This window comes from Brachyistius frenatus, unplaced genomic scaffold (assembly GCF_029030835.1).
Source record: "Brachyistius frenatus isolate BFR_SWC_R1_liver_20210118 unplaced genomic scaffold, ASM2903083v1 Contig_1, whole genome shotgun sequence".
Classification (NCBI taxonomy): Eukaryota; Metazoa; Chordata; class Actinopteri; family Embiotocidae; genus Brachyistius; species Brachyistius frenatus.
Genome location: NW_027210600.1, coordinates 6,099,032 through 6,119,862, shown reverse-complemented (window position 1 = coordinate 6,119,862; position 20,831 = coordinate 6,099,032). Strand labels below are relative to the sequence as shown.

Here is a 20,831-nt window from a genome sequence, read left to right as displayed (position 1 = left end):
GATAGTCAGTATAGTATATCGTTCTTACTTTTTTAACTACATGAACAGTTTGCCAGTGTGGGATGCCTTAAATGAAGTTTTTAGGTATTTCATTTATTGTAAATCCATACCTGTGATTGTAAAGATTGTAAAGATGTTTTGCATTGTCCCATATGGCAACAATGTAAGCTGAAGCTTACACAGTCAATATTGCTTGACCCAAGTCTGATATGCTGCACAGCCAATTTGGAAACCATACCCCAAACTTACCACTAGTGGTTAAGGAGTGGCATTCGTGTGGAGCTCCTATTAAGCTAATAGATGAGTGACCTTTTGCGTCAGTTTAGCACTTGAATAGCCTTTAAAATGGAACATTTACCCAGGCTCCATTCAATTTCTATTAAATTAATTACATGTGGTCATTTTTGGGAAAATACAGTCATTCTCTCTGGCTTTGTGGCTTCTGCGTAATCAACAAAGAAATTACTTTTCGAAAGGCTTTAACCCTAAAGCTGCACTTGTTCTACCGTGAACAGTATTATTTAATCTACTGACAGACTGAATTTGTGGAAACGAGGGAGGAAATAAATAGGGCTGGCAGACGAACAAACATCTCTACCTCCATGCAAGTCGGGCCCCCCGTGAGTGATGTAAAACGCTGGAACAATACTTTACCTCATTACACCAAAAATAGGACTCATAAAACATTTACGGTATTGGTAAAATTATACTAAAAGGGTAATATATAGTATAATAATGCAGTGAATATACTGTACAGAGAGGCTACTTTATGAATGCAGACATAATCTATATTATTTATCACATTGATGGTGGTGAAAACCACTTTCTTACCTGCAGGTACAATGACTCTCCGCTCATTGGTGGTCATGTTGGGTGGAGGAGCGTTCTTCTCATCCATGTAGTTTCCATAGGTCATCTGAGACGTGTCGTTACCCCCCACCAACTTATTACATTTACCCACACTGCAGTCCACTGGAGACTCCCTGCTGCACGAACACACACATACATACAATGTTGTAAAAATATTATCAGCAGATAAATTGGGTGTTGTTGGCTTTCCTTTCTAGCCATTGACTTTGGCATTCATATTTAAGCCCTTCACTTGCCCGGGCCAAGCATATCAAAGATTAGAAACAAGAGTGAAGGTTTGTTGCGGTCAAGAAACGACTTGTCGGATGACAAATGACGACAGCAGCAACTCTTTAACATGTCTAATAAAGATTGATTTAAAAAAAAAAAAAAAAAAAACCTCATCTCACAGAGCACTAAAGACTGTGAGAGGCAGGAAGTGGTTGTCACGTCATACCTGGATCCGTTCATGTGTTCATATTCTCTCTTGACGTTGACCCGCACTGGCTGGTTGATCCACTCCTGCTGTGGGGGTAAGGGGTTTATTTTGTGGGTCTGGCCGTAGTCCTGTGTGCCAGATGCAGTCATGTCTGTTTTGGGGAGAGGGGCAGCAGCAGCGTATGGAGGCTCAAATAAGGACTGGTCTTCACTCACCACTGATAGCGCCTCCTGCAGGTGAAAGGAACAAATATTTGGTATGTCTTTCTCGAGTCATGTTACAAATATGAACAAAATTGTAAAATGACATTGTAATCATAATTAATGCAAACATTACAGGGTTAGTTAAACATTTTAGGAAATACGCTTATTTGCTTTTCTTACTGAGATTTAGATTAGAAGGTCAATACTGCTCTCATATATGTACAATAAACCTGAACCTACAACCAGCAGCTTATCTTAAAACAGAGGCTCCTAAACTTTTCATACCATGTACCTCTATTCACCAAACCAACTTCCCGTGCAGATACCAACTACTTCTTTCTTAAAGTAAAATTCCCTCAATATGCAACAGCCCCAGAGGGCTAAATATCAACAATATTAGGCTACTGTTTCATTAATCTGAACACTAAAATAAAATCTCAAAATGAACAGCGGCAGGAATAGAAAGAGCTGTTTTTTTAATTTATTTTTTTAGCTTTTGTAGACATTCCACTTGCTAAAATCAATGACTGAGGATTCAGTCCGATATCATGCCCCAGTGTTCGTATTACACCTGTCGGTCCACTAGGGGGCACCGTGTTAGTATCGCGTTTGCAGCAACACTGTTGCGTACCAGGCGGAGCCTGGCGTACCACAGTTTGGGAATCACCGGTTCAGGATAAAGTTTGCAAATAGCTATTCTAAGTCTGTCTGAAAATACAGAACATCTAAAATGCCACTGAGCACCTTTAGAGCTCTTGCATTAGTCATCTTTAAAGGCTTTGATAGGCGTGTGTTGTTTTTTTTTTTAATCTTTAGACAGTTTGGCCACTTACTTACTCTGGATACCTATTAACTAACCGTCTTCTAGCAATAGGTATAACTCATAGATATCAGTGAACTCGATTTATCATCTAACTCTCATAAACATGAGCAAATACAGCTCAAGTTTCTCATTTGACACTACCCAGAAACTTGTGATGTCAAATTGCAATCTCTTGTGTATTTGTGTTTACAGTAATTATGTGCAGTTATGGGTCATATCGCAGTCTGGCATCCTCAGTAGTTTGTGTGTTCAGCCCACGTAGTAACTGTAGCTTCCTGTTGATGATAGGCTAACTTCAATCATGCCCGCAGCAGTGGAGTTGTACGATACGGTGCTACAGGCATCCTAATTTACACACATTATAACCCAATACATACGGCTACCAGAAATGACCCATTGGTTTGCAAATTGAACAAACAAAAATGGCTTCTAGCTGCCAATTAACATTATTCTAATAATCTAAACGTCCCTGATTCCTGGGATGTAATAATTTTCTCTTATGATCAGTATCTGTAATTTCACTGGCCCCCAAAATCCCCTGTCGGGCACTAGTGTTTCTGTCTTGTCTGCGCGTGCAGCTTCCCTCCACAGCTGAAGACTCAACAGAAGCAGGACGGGTCACGACTACACTGACCCCTCTGCTGTGGCTCAGCTGGAGCAATGTAAGTTTATTAAAGAAAACAAACGCAGAAACTCGGGGCCCGGCCAATATATTGCGTGGTTTCAACATGCTCCTCGTGTAATGTCTTGGAAGTGGAACATGGATTACAGTGTGCCGTTGATGGGTCACATTTTAACATGCAGATGTCACCGCTTAGTGTTTGAGTCAGGCGATGTCACCAGCTCAGATCTGTGCCAGTCATTAACTTTTAGCACAGAATGTGTACTCTGCTTAACAATGACTTGATGGGTCAGCCTTTGTCTTAATTGTTCCATACATCATTGCGAAAAACAGTACAACAAACAAATACAAAAAACAACAAGTCAAAAAGTTAAGTGAAATCATTAGAGTCATATGGCTCGGAGGATTAGGCTCGAGTCCGATGCACATCTGGATCTGATAGGATCTGATGGCACAGCTTAGACGGAGACGTGTCTAATCCCGGAGGACATTTCATTCCAACATGCCACATATCTGCTTCAGGGGGAAAATGCTACTTGATATTCACTGATCAATATTTCCAACATGCATTCTCTAAAATGTTGCTTTTATGAAAGTGAAATCCTCCTGATCTCACATAACTTAAGTACAATTCCTTTCAGGGACGTTTCATGCGAGTGGAAAGTTTTCACTCATCCTTATTTGAATGATAAATGTATTTTTTTGGTAGCAGACACTTTCAAGGGTGCGGCTGGATATTTATTACATATATATGGTAGATGAACACGTAAACACTACAGCGACTAAGTGGCAGAAATGTTCCCTCACCAGCTCCACTTTAACACTGAGTTGAATAATACAGCATGCCACCGTCTCTTTAACTTCAGTATTCATGATCTGAATATCTTTTTTGTCAGTTGTAGCTGCTTTCTTTATTATAAACACAAACAAAATCCATGTTTGTACTTTGAATCAATATATGTAAAAAAAAAAAAAAAAAAAGGGTTAGTGATTCTGTGCGTTTGTTGTAAATCTTCTGACTTCTGACTTCTGAAACATGAAACATCGGTAAGACTAAAAATATTTTGCTCATATTCAGACTGGAAATATGGATCATACATCGATCAGCCAAATCATTAAAACCACTGACCGGGGAAGCAGAAAGAATAATGCAACACCCCAGCAATAAATCCTCCCTTCATAAGGATTATAATGTTCAATTGTAATTCAATCTGATTGAGAGGTGTTGATTTATTTTAATGGTAATTTTGGTGACTGTAATTTATGGTACTATTGAACTGTGTTCAAAGAGTTGTTCCAAATATTTTGTTCTTCCCATTTAAATGAATTGGGTTGACAAAATATTAGGAACACCGCTCAGTATAGCCCAGAGTAGTTCAACAACATCATAGATTACAGTCTCCAAAAGGACGATTCAAATAAATCAACACCTCTCAATCAGATTTAACAACAACTGAATATTATGATCTCCATGAAGGGAAAATGTATTGCTGGGCTGTTGAACTTCTTTCTTCCCCTCCAGTTTTTTTATTGCTGTGGCTGATCGTTGTATATTTTCCTATTGACTGACATCTGCCCATGTTGTGCTTTTCTTCACTACAGTGAAAAAACTGATGTCTGAAACAACTGTAGGTACTTTATATAAATCTGATCGAATATTTGTGATGTTCACTGCGTTGGTAAAAATCTTGAAATTTGCACTGTAGTGTCCTCCGTCATGATGCCTCACTACGAACTGTTTTTAAACAAGTAAAGTTAAAGTATGAATATGAAGATTTGTGGGGTAGTGGGTGAGAAGCTGTCTCACCCACTACCCCACAAATCTTCGTATAGTAGTTTCACTCATCTTTAACACTGGTGTAAATGCTCTCTGTATGTATTGTGTTTTAACAGCGCGGTGAATTAGATTATCAAGTCAAACTTCCTCTTGATTTATAGTTTCATATTGTTTCCTTTTTGCAGTTTGAAAATGGTCTTTGGCACATGACAAATACAAAACAAACGATTTGGGGTTTCATAAAATACTACTCCTTAGGTTAATGGGTGGATAATTTTTTTTTTTTTTTTTTTTTTAAATAGCTGAACCTCTCCAGAGCATTTAACCATCTGCCAGAATTAGATTTTCCAGTGATTTCATCAGTGGATCCATCATTGTCTGAACACTGGCAGCAAAGCCCACTATCTGAGCAGAGCACAGCAGCTCGTCTGTGAATGATAAAGCTTAAAAGAGTGAGGGAATGTCTCATTATGGCCCGATAAGGGTTTTGTGAACTATTATGACTGTTGCACGTTATATTTACACTGACATATCAGCCTGAGCAATTTGAGCCATGATTGGCAAGTGGTGTGCGCCTATCAAGATTGCAGTGGTTTTCTTAAAAATAGAGCACTCTCAGAGGAGAAGCTGAAAGGATGACAGAGCAGTGCCAAATTGCTGTTTTCTTTCCAGTATCTGCGAGGAACACACACATACTGCCAGTTAGAGCTGAAGGCGGTTAGACTCAGGTTTCTGTCAGCCTCACAACATCAGAAGATAATTCGTGAAATGTGTGACACTCTCATGAACGTCTCCTGAACACTGTGTGTAAAACCAGGATCACAAAAAGCTCAAAAAACTTCTGAAATAAACACATTTTAGTCTCGAAAACTATTTAAAAATAGGGTTCTATTTTTGCAGTGCCCCGAACAAAGAGGAAGAAAAGCAGCAAATAAATCATAGCTCAGCTGTGAAGCACCATTATAAGCATTGTGTGAGTGTGACACCTGCTGGGAGCCACCTCTGCTCTGTTTACATCAGCCAAGTCTATCTCCCGTAAATGCGTCACGACGAGTCTGGAGCAGACTGGATATATGCAATAGCTCCACATCCAGACTACACGTGTATCTGTTTGGCGTTCACACACAGCCTTCTAGCAGGAGCCACCCAGAGGGGGGGGGGGGGGTCATTCCTGTCTTTTGTTTAAGGAGGAAGAGGAAACCTGTCAGGAAAAGATTGTGTGGAGCAGGAAGCTCTCATGGCTAGAGAGTCCTTCCTTTCTTTTAGCGAGCATGAATGCAGCTAGCAGCCAGTCATTTATACCCAAGGATCCAATTACGATTACGTTAATTGTCACAACTTGTTGCTTTGTTACAAAAAATAAATCCAGGCTGAGACATTCATAGCTCTCAGCATTCAGATGAATGCAGCATGGCATTCATCCCCAAATGCGAAACAAAACAATCACAGCCATGAACATGTCAGATGTCAGAGACTATATGTAACTCCACATTTTTGTCTGGCCAACGTTTACACGCTTCCAAAACTCACACCACACCCAGCCGCCACAAACCAGCTACTTAAAGTTTCCAAAAGAAAACAAATCGCATCACTTTTCAGCAACAATAAGAGCAAATACAGATGCTGCATTCTTGTGAGCTTACACTTGTTAACCGGAGGACACAGACTGAACGCATCACAGGGTGAACTAATAGGGACTTGCCATCCAACATCTGGTGGCTGCCATAATGCATCTGGAATTTGACTGTCGGGGGGCCAGTAGCCGATGTTAATGTAGACCAGCGTTCTGCCACTACCAGCATACCGTTTCAAAAATAGTTGTGTAACTATATAAAGAGCAAGCCCAAGATATCGTTGTGAAGCTTTGCGGTTGAAAAGTGTTGCAAACTGTGCAGTTACCGCGCGAAGTTACCAAATGACAGCTTTCCTTGCACTTTGACAAAACTTTCCGTTCGGCAGCGGAGGCTCAGCAGTTACAACCACCAACAGAAACACACACAGAGAAAGATGATTTCTTTTATAAATACCAAACCATCATAGTGTTTTTGACCCGCGACAGGATCTTCGGACTGAGCCGGGCGATGTGCCACACCGCTGTTGCGCAGGTCGACACATCGTATCCAGTCATGGCTATTGCTCAATCTCCGCTGACCAGACTCAACCAAGTCGTTGAACTCACGGATTTGCTTCTACATAGATGGAAGTACAGTCTACACTGTGTTGTCTGAAACAATTAATCACTCCTTTGTGCCTTTCCAAACGTGCGTAATCTGTGCGCTTGGTCCCCCCAAAATCCAAAACGTGATTCTGATTTAGCCTTGAATCCACAATAGCGTATCCTCACAGCCGGGCAGCTTTTTGAAAAAAAAAAAAAAAAAAAAAAAGGAAGAGGGATACTTTGAAAGAAAGAAGAAAAGAAAGAAATCTGGTTACCGCTTTCAGACCGAGAGAAAAAAGCCGCTCATCGTCGCCAGATTGGAGGTCCCAGCTCACAGACCGACACAGAGGGGCATTTCAACCCATTGCTTAAAAAAAGGAGGCGCAACTCCGAAAAAGCAGTCTCCCACAAAACTCATACACCCCGTTCTCCACCCTTACCTTAATAGTTCCGTCCATTTTGCGCAATTTTCAGCGGACCCCGACAATATCCCAAACATGACACGCTCCTGAATTAATTCCAGTCCCCGGTATGTAGCGGAGAGAAAGACACTTTTACCGGATTGAGTTTTTTCTTTCCTCTAAATTTGGGAAGTGAAGTCACCGCTGTTGAGAAGGTTGAGAAGGAAGCTGTGTGTCACCGAAAGCCCTGCCTTCAAAAAAGCAGGATACTGTCCCAGAGAGATAAGCAGGGAAAACAATTGAGTGTTCGCTCCGCTGTTATGTTTTTCTGCTCGGAAATATTTACAGGATGGCTGCCTGCGTTGTGCACAGCCATTGCTGAGTAGCCTGCTGGAGAATAGTGTTGTGTGTTTTGCTTTTCCCAGCGATGTCACATATGGTGTGGAGGGGTTTACTATTTGCCCGGTTTATGAATTATTTCTGCACACATTTAACTGAGGTTTTCTGGAAGCAGCTTTACTGTCTCAGGACGCTCAAAATTACGTGATCGCTTGTTTTAGAGCGCTTTTGGTTCACGCCTACACTCCAGACTTGCATCTGGCCATGCCTCCATCCCTCTGTAAATCCTGCTATTCACAGTTTTATTCTATATTTTACAGTGAAAGCGATACGTTAAATAAACTTGATCTTTGAATGCGGGCAGATGTTTCTCTCCAACTCTCTGCTGATGGAGCTCTAAATCAAAACAGGAGAGAAACCTGTACTCCCATGACAGGAGTTGTTGCAACCTTGTCTCCTTTTTTTTTTTTTTTTTGTTACAGCCCTCTATGAAGCCTCTGTGAAGTTTTCCTGAGACACCATTAATAAAAGCCAAGCATTCAGCTCCTAACCACACTATAATCTGAGGGTCTGCGCTACACGTGTGCGTCTGGTGCGCCGCACAGGGCTGAATGAGGGCAGTCTGCATCAACTGAAGCGCTCAAGAAGGGCGACACAAATGTTTTATTTTTGTATTAATCATCCGAATTAATATAATTGTTTTTTCTATTGTTACTCAAAGGTTTCTTGCTACACTCTCTAGTCGTTTGAGTGTAGAAAAGAAATCCCCTAATCCCCACCCCCACATAGGTATTTTTTTTCCTCTCTTCGTCTACCCTATGAAATTGCCCTCATCAATTCAAGCACAATTTTAGTGCAGATGCTAGACATGGAGCCAGGTCTGAACGTGAACAGACCTACAACACTGCAAGAAAAGTCCATTTCCACTCATGTATTGCTACATTCACCATTTCTGGAGACAAATGGAACATACGTATATCTGTCTAAATGAGATGAGGAGGCTTTAAAACATCCCCTTTAACCCACATTGCACTATTTCAGTTGTCTCTGGGATTTTAAAATGCTTGAATAACCTTTGTAAAAATACACATCATTCTACTAGTATCCAGGAAATCATATATAGAAAATAATTTTTGGTTGTTGTTTTTTGTTTTTTTTCGAGGCAAAGGTGAATTCATCTCGTTAGACTGCCCGTTTATATCATGTCTGATACTATAGTAAGACTCAATTGATGAGGATGAATATTTCTTGCAGTGTTGGGGTTCTGCCTTGGGGAGCGGCCTCAGAGTAGCCAAACAGAGACTGCTCTGCAGCAACGACTGACAGCAGGGCCGGCCTGTCTGCTCTAGACTTGGGGGTCTAGTGGGGCTGTGGGCCCCCACCCTTGGGACCACCACATCTGGATCCTGCTAAGGGTCAAGGCTTCTCCTGCCTGAGGCCAGTTCAGGCTCGTGTAATTAAGGGAGACACCTTGTTTAACTCTTTCAGTGGCTGACTTTTTTTTTTTTTTTTTTTTTTGGTTGTTGTTGTTTTTCTTATACATTCCAGACTCTGGAGTTTTCAGATACTTTTATTGTTTGGAGGCTGGTGATAAGGTGGTAAATTAAGGACGTGCTTAAGCTGTGACCCTGTGCTGGTGATCCACCATGCAGAGCTTTATGATCAGTAACTTATAAAGCACTCCATCCCGCAGTGTGATACAGCGATGTGCTTCTTTGGATTTATGTCCTTTAATAAAAAGGCACTTTTAACCTCCATTCCTCTCAAGAGGCCAACATTAGTTTAGGCGGTGTTAATAATTGCAATAAGCATTGATATATATACGGCTGCAAATTCATGGGATGCTTTTTAAATAACACAAACCCTCATGTTTTACAAAAAAAAAAAAAAATCTGATTTTCTAACCAATAAATATCTCGCCAAAAGCAAGCCTCATAGAAGATGACAAAAATAGTTGCCTGCTCAGTCATGAAGCTTTATCAGTAGGACTTGTGGGGGGCCAGGATCTACCAAGATCATAATGAATACAGTGGTAACAAACATTTTGGAAGGCCAATAAACAGATGCAAGTTGGTTTACACAGGGAACCACAGAACATCTGGCTTGACGCTGGAACTAGACAGCCAGACATTTCTTCTTACACCACGAGCCAGTAGCTCCTCTGTCTCTCCGCTGGGGCAGCGAGCCAGAGGAGGGCGGACACTATGGTGAGTTTTTGTTCAGCAGCATTTCGATTGTTTAGGCCCATCCTGTCTTCTTTAGCTTACATGAAGATTTAAAGCATGGAGAGTTAGGTTTACAGTATTAGATGAGTTAACGTGAGTATTGAGGTTCTTATTTGCCACAAGTAGCAATCTTTCCAGAAGGAACATTATATTCTTTTATACATTTCTTTGTCATGTGCTCATAAACCAAAGTTTGGCCTTATTATCACAACCAAATCACATTTCTTTCTTGCTTTATGCTTGTATAAAATTATATTTCTGCAGTCTATAAATCGACAAGCTGTTAAAAAATTTTTAACACTAGTTTGCTCTTTGTCTAATCTGCACATGGAAACCTCATTTGTTCATTCCTGAAGTGGGCAATTACACATTTCAGCGTTGTGAGAAACTTTTCGCAGTGTTATTCCACTGAAGAAATAGTCCCAGTCTGTGTGAGCCTGCAAACGCTGCTGTTTATTAGACTGCAGACTCATATTCAGATCATTCCTCCTCTCGGGCTAAAAGACAGCCCGAGTCAAAATACTGAGGGCAAGAAGTTGGGAGTCTGCAGCACACATAAGCACGAACTGTCTGGCCCCTCGCTCTAGGCCATAATTAATTTGAGATTTATTTTTATTGGAGAGTTCCAGTCTCGCCTGGCCTTAACCAAACAAAACCAAATGCTGGGCCGTGGACTCACTTGAATGAGGAATATTTCTTTTGAATTTCGTATTGAGGCGTGCCACATTCTGACCAGCATCTCCCTGCATGTGAGGGAGCCAGGGAGTGAAGGACTTGCACGCAAAAAAAACACACGCTAACTCTGAATCCAGGCAGAAATTAAAAAAAAAACATTATTGGAAGCAGAACAAACAGAAATAAACCAGGCTGCATTTCCAAAACAGACTGAAGAGGCTATGACATGCAAGCACTGTCAAATTGAAATTTAACTCCAGGAATCGCCTTTCATCTCCCTCATTGATCTCTTGTCTTTTTTACGTGAGCAGAAAGACTCATTCAAACTCGTATTTTCTCCTTAAACATTCCCCGCTATTCAACTCTCTCACAACAGATCGGGAATTGTTCTGCTGAGTCTCCCAGCAGAGGCACAAACGCTGCCTGGATGAAAGGAGCCCTTATTCAAAAGGTGAATAAGTCTTCAAAACATGAACAAGTCGCAAAAATACCTTGATTATGAAGATATTACCATAACGCGCCTCTGCACAATGGCTCATTTTAATGAGGCACAATCTGAGCAGTCAGCCTCTGATGGATGTGCGCAAACGTCACCCGGCCACCCAAATCCACTGACACGTGTTGACGTTACATTCATTTAGATATATTTTATATCAAAAATAAATATTGAACGGTTTTAGTGCCTCGGATATGTAGCAGTCGCGGGTATCACGCGGCGCAATGTGACGTGATGCAGGTTTGATGTGAAAAGCAGATGTGCGCTGTTTGCTTTATTTACTTTCTCAGGAGCGGGAAGAGGGAGAGCGAGATTTATGACGTCGAACGTGACCGTGAGCCATAACAGCGGCATTTTGTGGATAAAAGGCAAACAAAAGTCAAGTCAATTGTCACATCGGACAAACTACAAGAGGCCACATTTCAACAGCGACTTTACAGTGTAAACATAGAGGCGTTTTCAACGAGTAGCAGAAATACCGAGGTCAACAACAAATGCAAAAAGCCTGCAGTAATGCTACAGGTGTAGTGCTCCAATCAGAAGCCTTTCTTTCTGAAAATGCACCGCAAACAGGCCAGTCCAGTTGTTTCCAACCAAAAGAAGTTGCTTTGCTGTTTGATTTTACAGTCAGGATCAAATATTCACATTTTGAACATCACAGCCTGAGTACAAAATGAAAGGACCCCAGTTTGTCCCACCAACATTACCTGATCCAAGAGACGGTGGTGTCTTACCTTGACGTAAGACGACGTGTCAGGGACAGTTTGAAACATGTCTACTTGACAGACAGGCCCAAGGGTGCTCAGTGTCCAATGGGCCCTGAGAAAAGAAGAGAAAGAAAATCAATTTTAATTGTACATTATTATTATCATCATTATTATTATTATTATTTCGTTTTTTTCTCGTTGTCAGCAGTTACACAGGACATGACGGCTTCTGCAAACCTTCCCAAAGTCCGCAGGTTTTGAGAACTCCCCCACTGGGTTACCACTTCCACAATAAAGGGTCAGATGTGCTTCATGGCCCCCTCCTCGGTACGTCAAACTCCACACATAAAGCCCAGATTCATTCATAAAGCCCTCACTTTTCTTTTTTTTTCCAGCAGCGGTCAGTGGTATTAGATACGGGTAGGTTTTAATTACCGCAGTCCGTACATTTAACAGCACCAATAGATGGAAATTACACCACTGACCTACTGCTAACATGGATGAATTACCCCCCAAGTCTCCCAATAGGAACTGGGCAGCAAGGGGAGAAGAAGAAGAGGAGAGGGCCCCATCCCAACCCCCATCACGTTTTCCCCTAAAGCTTACCACATATTGAAACACTTTTCGCTTTAATAAGTGCAGCTTACAAAGTCTAGGGTGAAAGGGCACTTAGAGGACGGTGGTTTTAGTCCTCCCCTCCCTCTGCAATTATTAGGAAGGCAGTGGCATATCAGCTTTGTTATTTAGACGAAGAAAATGAACGTACATGGGTCTGTATATTGGCGATGCAGGACGCACCATTAAAATTGAACATATCTTAAGAAGGCCTATGGGACATCTTTGTGCCGTTCAGTAGCATGCATGCTCTAACCTGTCAGGATTATAAATAGTTGTTCAACCGTGGAGCTTTGCAGTTTTTTTTTTTTTTTTTTTGTATAATTAGTGCAGCACGAAGCTTTGTGATCTGAAGCCAACAACTGACAGGGAACTTTGGGGAAGAAACAGAAACGAAAGAATAAAAATACTTTCGCCTCCCTTTACAATCAGAGGTTTAATAGGGCCACTTTTTCTTTTTTTTTTTTACAGCTCAATTTCAAGTCTTTTTTTGAGCATTGAATTCCTGCCCTATGATAAATTAGCCAAGAAAGGAGGGATTATATATGAACGTGGCACGGTTTAAATACTTGTAGGGGACCACTGTTTTTGGGGGTGGAGGGGGGGGGGGGGTGTTTTCTCAGCTCCTTCAGGCAAACGCAAAGGCTCGCCTCATAAAGTTCCCCAAATGCATCCAATTTCCACGCGGTAAAAAGAGCATAGGATCCCCGCATCTGCAGCCAATTAAGGCAGAGGAGGACTGGTGAATAACGGCGTGAACCTTCCTCCGAGACAGCCCCGTGGGCCGGGACCCCTCTAGTGTTACATTTTAAGCATCTTACCTAGCTGTTATCCATCATAAAGGAGAGCCAACTGAGTTTGAGATAATACGCATTCCATTTTAGCATTATTTTTTTTTAAAAGACTGAAGACGTGAGCAGACAAAATGCACTGTGGGCGATTTTTCGATTGCAAAACTCACACTAAACACAGCCCTTAAATATATTAAAACGGAGTCTGATGCAATAAGACGGAAACACGAACACTAAGATGCAGCTGCAGTTTCATTTCACTGTCGGAGTCACTCCGAAAAGTGCGCTCTTGTTTTGATCGATCGATGCGCAATCTGCGGCTTTTTACAGCTTGTCTGAGCATCAACAAAACCAATAAAACAAGTGGAAATGATTTATTGTCCTCCTGCATGCACACGATACTGCAGCATTTTGACAAACGCCGATCACTTCTTGTGACTTTTCCTCACTCACCTGTCGTTATTGCGCCGGTCGTTTGATATATCTGCGTGGGTTTTTTTTTTCGATTCTGGCTGATCTCTCCTCCTCCAATTTAGAATAATTAGTCCCGTCCAGGCAAAGCCGTTTCCCAATGATGATGACAGTGAGTTATTTTTTGAAAGGGGCGAAAAGGAACGCCGGGTGTATGAATGGAAATGTTGGTGAGACGGGAAAGTCGCGACCAATGAGCAGCGAGATAAAAACCTCCCCTTGCATGCAGTGAGGCCACTGAACCATGAAATAAGGGAAAAGCAGAAAGAGAGAGAGAGAAAGAGCGTCATAAATCTGATCTATAAAGGATTTTAGTGACGAAAAATGTTGACTAAAACAATGCAAAAGATATTTTTTGTGCAGTTTTATGATTTATTAGAACAAACGCTGCAAGTATGTAACTCGACTGTGACCAGAGGACTTCAAAAGCACCACAAGCATTTCGATTTCCAAGAAACTGATTGTTTTCTCACCTGTAAAGCAAAATGAAGTGGTGAAAAAAGGCCTGCTCATATTTGGAATTAATCTACAGAAGGCTTTTCATCTGACAGATACGACCAAACTCATAAAATATATTTCAAAATAATCAAACTTGGTGTGAAATATTTTAGAGAATCTCTTCGGGGTTTTTTGTTTTTGTTTTTCTTAAAAATAAACCATCATTCCCTTCATTTATAAGCTGACGATGAACGAAATCATTTCATTTTAATAATCAACCATCTATCAAGGAGTTTCTCCTGCCTGCCTGCCTGTCTTCATGTTGACAGTTCCCGCAGGAGTACACCAGAAGCAACACGAGTTCCTTTGCAGCGGGGTCTGTCTTTTCCTGCTCCTTTGACCCCACTCAGTTCACTAACTTCATTTCCTTCTCATTGCTGCCCTCATCTTGGACCAAGAGTCAACCCAGAGGATGTGGGGCAATTCACGGTGAGGAAAGTCGCCCAAGCATACAGTTTTATAGCCTCATCAAGGTCGCTATTTCACGCAGAGCAACCACAGTGGAGCAGAGAAGTCGCCTGTAACTCGTTGCTTTGGAGAACCTGGAAGAGGATGAGTGTGAACTGGAGGATCTGCTGCTGTAATCCGGACATATTTCATGTGCTCATTGGAAAAATAAAAAAATAATCATTTTTTTCTCTCTCATTCATGGTTACTTTGTAGCATATTTATAATTTCAAAAATAATGTTGAGGCAGTGATACACTCGCAGTTGTGTTTCTTTTCAGGAGATAATTGCTTGCAGCGATTAAAAAAAAAAATAGTTCGGAAAAAAGTTCTTTTTTTTGGTAATAAAATCTATAAACTAATGCAATATTATACTGATTGACTTCTCCGATTGTTTTTACAGCGTTGGCTTCATCTAGAAAAAAGGCCGTCTTTCATCAGCTGCTCGACCTTCTGTTTGTTGCACCCTTTCCTAATGCAGTGATTAAGAACAACAACATTGATAATAGCGTTCCCAGCGTGAAACAATGGACGGAAATCCCAACATCCGTTTTACTGAAAAATGGCATTCATGCGCCTGCTGTGTTGCCTTCCTCAGGATACATTGGAAGAAGTTGTCTAACACATTTGAACAGCAACTATTAAATTCTCTAAAAAAGAACAAAACAAAGAAAAGAATATATTACATTTGAGCTCATATCAATCACAATCTAATTCAATTTAAAAGCATTCAGGTGTCTTAATGGAACACCAGGGCGAAGCAAAGTGTCCAGATTTAACTAAAGGCAGCTTTTAATGGGAAACTTAAGCTGTGAAATCATCAGCTTTCTTTATATTCACCCTTAAATGTGTCAACAGAACTGAAAATATCAAGTCCATTTCAGTGGATTAGAGTTGGGGGGGGGGGGGGGGGGGGAAAGGAAACAGCGGTTATTATTTGTAAGCTAAAACAGACATCCACTGTTCTATATGATGGTAGACATACACAAGTTAATTAATATATGCAATAGATTGTTAGTGTTTGTTTAACCTCAAATAACAGCAGGAATAATGGCATTTCAAAGAGCACCATGTCAGTTTGCAGATGTTCTTGAACTGATTTATTGTGATTGGCAAACTTTCAGACAGTGATTAGTTTATCCTATGTGGCCACACCCTCGCCTATGTTTTTTTTAAGGAGGTAAAAAAAAAAAAAAAAAAAAGGGAATATCTTTTTAAAGGCTTCAGATGCACTCTCTGGCTCTGTCATCAAATCTCGAGCCATCCGGCACGTCTTGTTTTGTTTTTGTGCTTTTGCATTGGTGTTCAATGTGGAATGCGGCCTTGAGATGATTACGCCTCTTGTTAAAGGCTCACACGAGCATCCTGACACTTTTGCGTGTCTCGCTGATCTTTTAAAGATGATTTAGCAGGCACGGTTTTTATACTGTCACAAACACAATCTCTGTGTGTGCTTTAGTAAGCAGACATAATCCCGCCGTGTAGCAATGCCAAACAATCTGCAGTTTGCCACATGCAGTCACAAACTGCCAGTCTCTCCTCACTGCTGTGTTAACCCTGCACAGTGCCTTCTCTTGGGATCCCACCAAAAGCACTTGGACTTGGGATGATGTGGGCAACCTACAGACAGGCCGTGATTATATCGCCTAGAGTAAATGAAGCCCCTCACTCTGAACTCTAATGACTTATTTATTTAGTTAAAGGGGCTACCGAGAGATGATCTGGAGATGGAGATTGGTCCCATTCCAACCTTTTTTTTTTTTTTTTTTTTTTTATTTTGTTCCTCTGGGAGAGAGAAAATGGCAGTGTGGCACCAGTGAAGGCAGGGCAGAATATCACATCTTTTCACGCAAGCTCCTTGGCAGTTATGATCCAGACATGGAAGAGCATGTGCAGCACAGAGCTCATGTTCAAAAGAGTGGAAGTCCTCTCACCTTACCAGTTGTATCATTTTTATGTACTGAATTACAGTTTGAACAATTTAAGAGAGGTCTATTCGAGAAATGTCACGCCTGTGGATCATGCAGGAAGGTCTTAACATATGTACCCTCTTTTATATACAACAGACTGCAGCAACGTCAGAGCCTAAGCTTCTTTTGTTGCCCCTTAAATAAGTGTCAACACAGAGTAACACTACTGTGGAGCAACACAACTCAAAGCAACGTATCAAAAGTTGCAGCCACTCTGTAGGTCCATTAAAAGTAGCTCACACAACGCAGAGTGCAGACAGCAGCCCACTTGTGTGCACAGTGATGATTAGCAAGGGGAAGTATTAAATTAAAGCAAGGCAGTCATTTTATGAGGCGAGCATTTATGACGGTAATAGCATCCCTATAAATTAACGACCTCCCAATGCCTCCTGATGTGTTGCCACTCATCAGGTCTGCAGCCAAGCACTGATATGTCCACTCTGTGACCTCATCTGCGCAGTCTCTGGTATTTTTGCCCCCGGGGATAACGCTGAGATGAGGGCTTGGGAGAGTGGGGAAGGACATGTGGTGTCGAGACAAAATGCATGTTACATACAATATGCTCTGGTATGCACTTAATCAAAAGATGAGTGTGTGTGTGTGTGTGTGTGTGTGTGTGTGTGTGTGTGTGTGTGTGTGTGTGTGTGTGTGTGTGTGTGTGTGTGTGTGTGTGTGTGTGTGTGTGTGTGTGTGTGCGTGTGTGAGAGAGAGTGTGAGAGAGTGTGTGAGTGTGTGTGATATATATATATATGCACCTACTGTGTGTGTGTCTATGTAATTACTTTTCACAACACCACAAATTGCTGTAAATGTCTGATGGCATATACGCGGGGTCTTTCCGACCACCTATCTTATGTCGGTTCAGCTGTTAGTGTGGACACACCCTGCCTCTCTGGTCCAGACTGGGCATGGGAAAACGAAGGTGCTCACTTTACATTTTAAATCAGTCTCCTTTGCCAAATGGGGGAGTCATCCCTACATGAACAACACGAGGCTGAAATAAAGCCCCTGAAAATGACTGCTCCTGTGGAAAAACGCAGGGAGAGCAAGAGTAGCAGGAAAGCAGTGCCATTTAGAGAGCCTAAATCATCCCCCTGAACTATAAATCCACTGACCGCTCATCATTCAGCAGCATTTTAAAAAGCCCTTAAAGAAAAACACAGAGTGAAATGAATATGCTGTCACCTCTCATTTGGGTCTGGCCTGCCGGCTCAATAAGAAAAGTGTTGTTCCCTGGAAGGCTGCGAGCCCGAGCTGAGCTCTCAGGTTTAGGGTTTACCCCCGTCCCGCATTCTCAAGGCTTTTACTTTGAGGCCCGAGTCTCTCCTTCCTCCCCCACGTCCCCCCAGACATGTCTGACAGGCTGAACTCGATGTGGGCTGCTCACCAGACTACAAAAATCATTCATCTGTGCCTTCAGACGGTCAAATCTGGATCTAATAAAGGCAGCCTGCCTATTGATCCTATTCATAGGGAGAGGTAGTGCCAACTCTCGCCACTTGAGGGCTCTCTGGCTCAAGCTAGACGTGGCTCATTGAGGACTTTGCTACAGGCTTCTTCATGATGGGGGACAGTATAAGAACACATAAACTTTTGAAATAGCTCAAGTAATCAATTAGTATGGGAACTATTTTCTTCTTATAAGGATGTTGGTGTTAAAGTTACTTTTACCTGAGTTTTATCCAATGATAACAAACCCATTGTACACAAATGTTTCTACGTGTGGAAGATAAGATGCTTGTTTCCTATTCTCAATTGTCTGCAGCTTTAAGAAAAACAGGCCTTGTGTGGGGTTATTGAGGTCAAAGATAACAATGGAACCATCCATTTTCACCTGTGGCACAAACAAACATGCGAAACAAGAAGCATGCTTTGACACCGTGCCAAACAGATGAGGGCAGGACAATATTTACTTTTTGGAGTGAAGCAGAATAAAGGTACAGGCCGCAAAAGCTACAGAATAAATGTCCTCACACAGGCGGGACAAGACTCGCGAAGCATCTCAGAATGAAAAAGGAGAGAGCGAGAATTAGTCTGAGTCACTTTTAGGGTTGTGTTTATGTGTGGGTGAAGGGCACTACCCCAAATGCCTGGGCAAAACCACAGCATTCCACACCAGGTCTTAAAGAGACAGAGCGACGCTGTCATCGTGGGTATCTGGGGAGTAAAGTGTTAACATATGGCAAAGGAGACAGCTGGTGAGATGCACAGAAGCCAGTAGGCTGCGATGGCATTCCAGCAGTACAGTGTCCCACCTTAAACTATTATTGGTCTGGTACTCTGTTAGAAAAAGCAGATTTCCAGATTTTTTTTTGTTAATCCGGCAAGAAACTGATAAAATGTCCAAAAATAGTGCATAATTTCATGAATGTTTCTGACATTTACATCTGGTTTATGTCATGCTACTGCTAAAAATGACAAATTATAACACACTGTATCTGCATTTCAGAGATGCAGTGATAGAGGGCACAGTTGAGCTGTGGAACAAGTGTGATACCAGCACAGTGTCATGTCAGACTTATTTTTTAACCTCCCTATGTACATCACAAACCTTTGGGTTTAGCAGCGCTGTAAACGCACATGAATTTCAAAGTCTGTTCACATAACTGATACATTGTTACCGTGGTGATATTAAGCAGAATAATAGTTTCTAAAAGTTTCCAATGAACTCGGCTGTGGTGGATTCTTGCATCTGGTTTATAACTTGAGTTAAAACTTTCTCCACAACTTGACAAAAGTCAGTCCACAAGTGCCTAAAAATGTCATATTTCATACTAAAAGCATCTTCCGTCCGCAGACAGACAGCAGAGTGGCTAAACAGTCTAAAAGACGATAGGCCCAGATTGCATGTAAACACATCTCACTGCAAGGAAGAGCACAAGCGAAGACGAGAAAGAGAGAATGAGAAAACGAGAGAAGTGTGTAGGTGTGAGGAGGGAGCTGAGAGCATGTTGGTGGTGTGGTGATCACAATCAGTGGGTTAGAGAGTGGAGGGGAGGGGGAGGGGAGGGAGAAGGAGAAAGTGTGTTGGTTGAGGGGGTGCTATATGTGGAGAGAGGGGATCTGAGAAGGAAGGAGAGGATGCAGAGAAGGAAATGAATGGAAGTGAGGGGGGCAAAAAGAGAAACAAGCCTGTTTCCTCGTTGAAAATCCAGGGCACAATATGAACTTTACATCCTTGAACCATCAACAGACCTCTAAAAATAGCCCCCTTTTTCTGCTCAGTAAGATTCGGTAGTGGGAGTAGGGGTGAGAGAGGTGTGGGTGAGTCAGGGTGGCTGGCTGTGTGAAATGGGACTGAGAGCTTTGACAAGCTGGAGAGAAACAAAGACCAACCAGCCAGACAGCAGTGAAGAGAGATGGGTTGTATGTACGTGTCGGAGAGTTCGATTTACAGAGATTGAGAGTGTAGGAGGAAGAAAGTGGAAGCGAGATAACTCCAATCAAGACCCCACAAACTCAGTCGTCACCATCCTCTCACTCGGTAAACCTATTTGGTTTTACGAATCCCCAAGTAATTTGTTGCTCTTGAAAACTGAATTTGGCTGCCATGACAGCTTTTCTTTACTGGTTCTCCGATTTGTAATGATGTCAGTAAGTTCATTTACTGAATTCAGAGCATTTCTAAGACACCTGTAGTTACTATTAACAGTTCAGTTTCTGATTTCTCTCACAATACGTTCGATGAGCTAATAATATATGTTGCACCGTTATTTGCACTTTTCTACTGCATACTTGAAACTACCTCAATCACCTACAGACTTAAAATGCTCCTTCATTGTCAGAGCATCAGTGATTGTATACGTAGTGTGTGTAACTTGATGTGAGTGAGCTCTACCAGACACCACTGAAACTTGCAGGTTAAACAATCCCTTGAATCTGTGTTTTGTTGTGTTGGGCGGAGGAATGATGGATGGAAAACATATGTCTGGTTCTGTGCAGCTGCTTTTTGTCCTAATAAGAACCGGATATTCAGTATATATATATCGGTCAGTTATATGATTTGCTCGCCACAGTCGTCTCAGACACAGCACATTTGGACCATATCTTTGTTGAGTCAGCACAATGTGAAAATGATAATAAATTTAACCCGAAGGGCACTCGGACTGCGAAGGTCTCCACAAAAAGACAGGAGTACCCTTTTCTATGAGATGCAAATCTTCAACTACAGCCACTATATATGTCTGGATATATTTACAAAATATTAAAATTATGTCAAAACACTCTTGTGACTCACTGAAGCCTTTCATCACAGCTGTAGTTCTGGTTCTCCCCAATTAAATCACTGTCCCCAAGTGTTCAATAACAACTGCTTGCCATATTAAG

The 20,831-nt window shown here is 41.7% G+C and overlaps 1 protein-coding gene across 3 annotated transcripts in view; it reads right to left on the bottom strand.

Annotated features, from left to right (window-relative positions):
• The window catches only part of fli1 (Fli-1 proto-oncogene, ETS transcription factor), a 34,914-nt gene extending 21,257 nt beyond the window's left edge, over positions 1-13,657 (bottom strand). The window contains exons 1-4 of one of the 3 annotated variants that reach the window (XM_069712604.1): positions 13,574-13,657; positions 11,742-11,826; positions 1,307-1,518; positions 832-986 (exon numbers count right to left, since the gene is read on the bottom strand). In XM_069712604.1, the coding sequence (XP_069568705.1) occupies positions 832-986; positions 1,307-1,518; positions 11,742-11,780 (406 nt within the window). In that variant the 5' untranslated portion in view covers positions 11,781-11,826; positions 13,574-13,657. Of the gene's footprint in view, positions 1-831; positions 987-1,306; positions 1,519-7,311; positions 7,470-11,741; positions 11,827-13,573 lie in introns of those variants that run through there. The other 2 variants (XM_069712683.1, XM_069712763.1) reach the window with 2 other exon arrangements.
• Between the last annotated feature and the right edge of the window lie 7,174 nt (positions 13,658-20,831).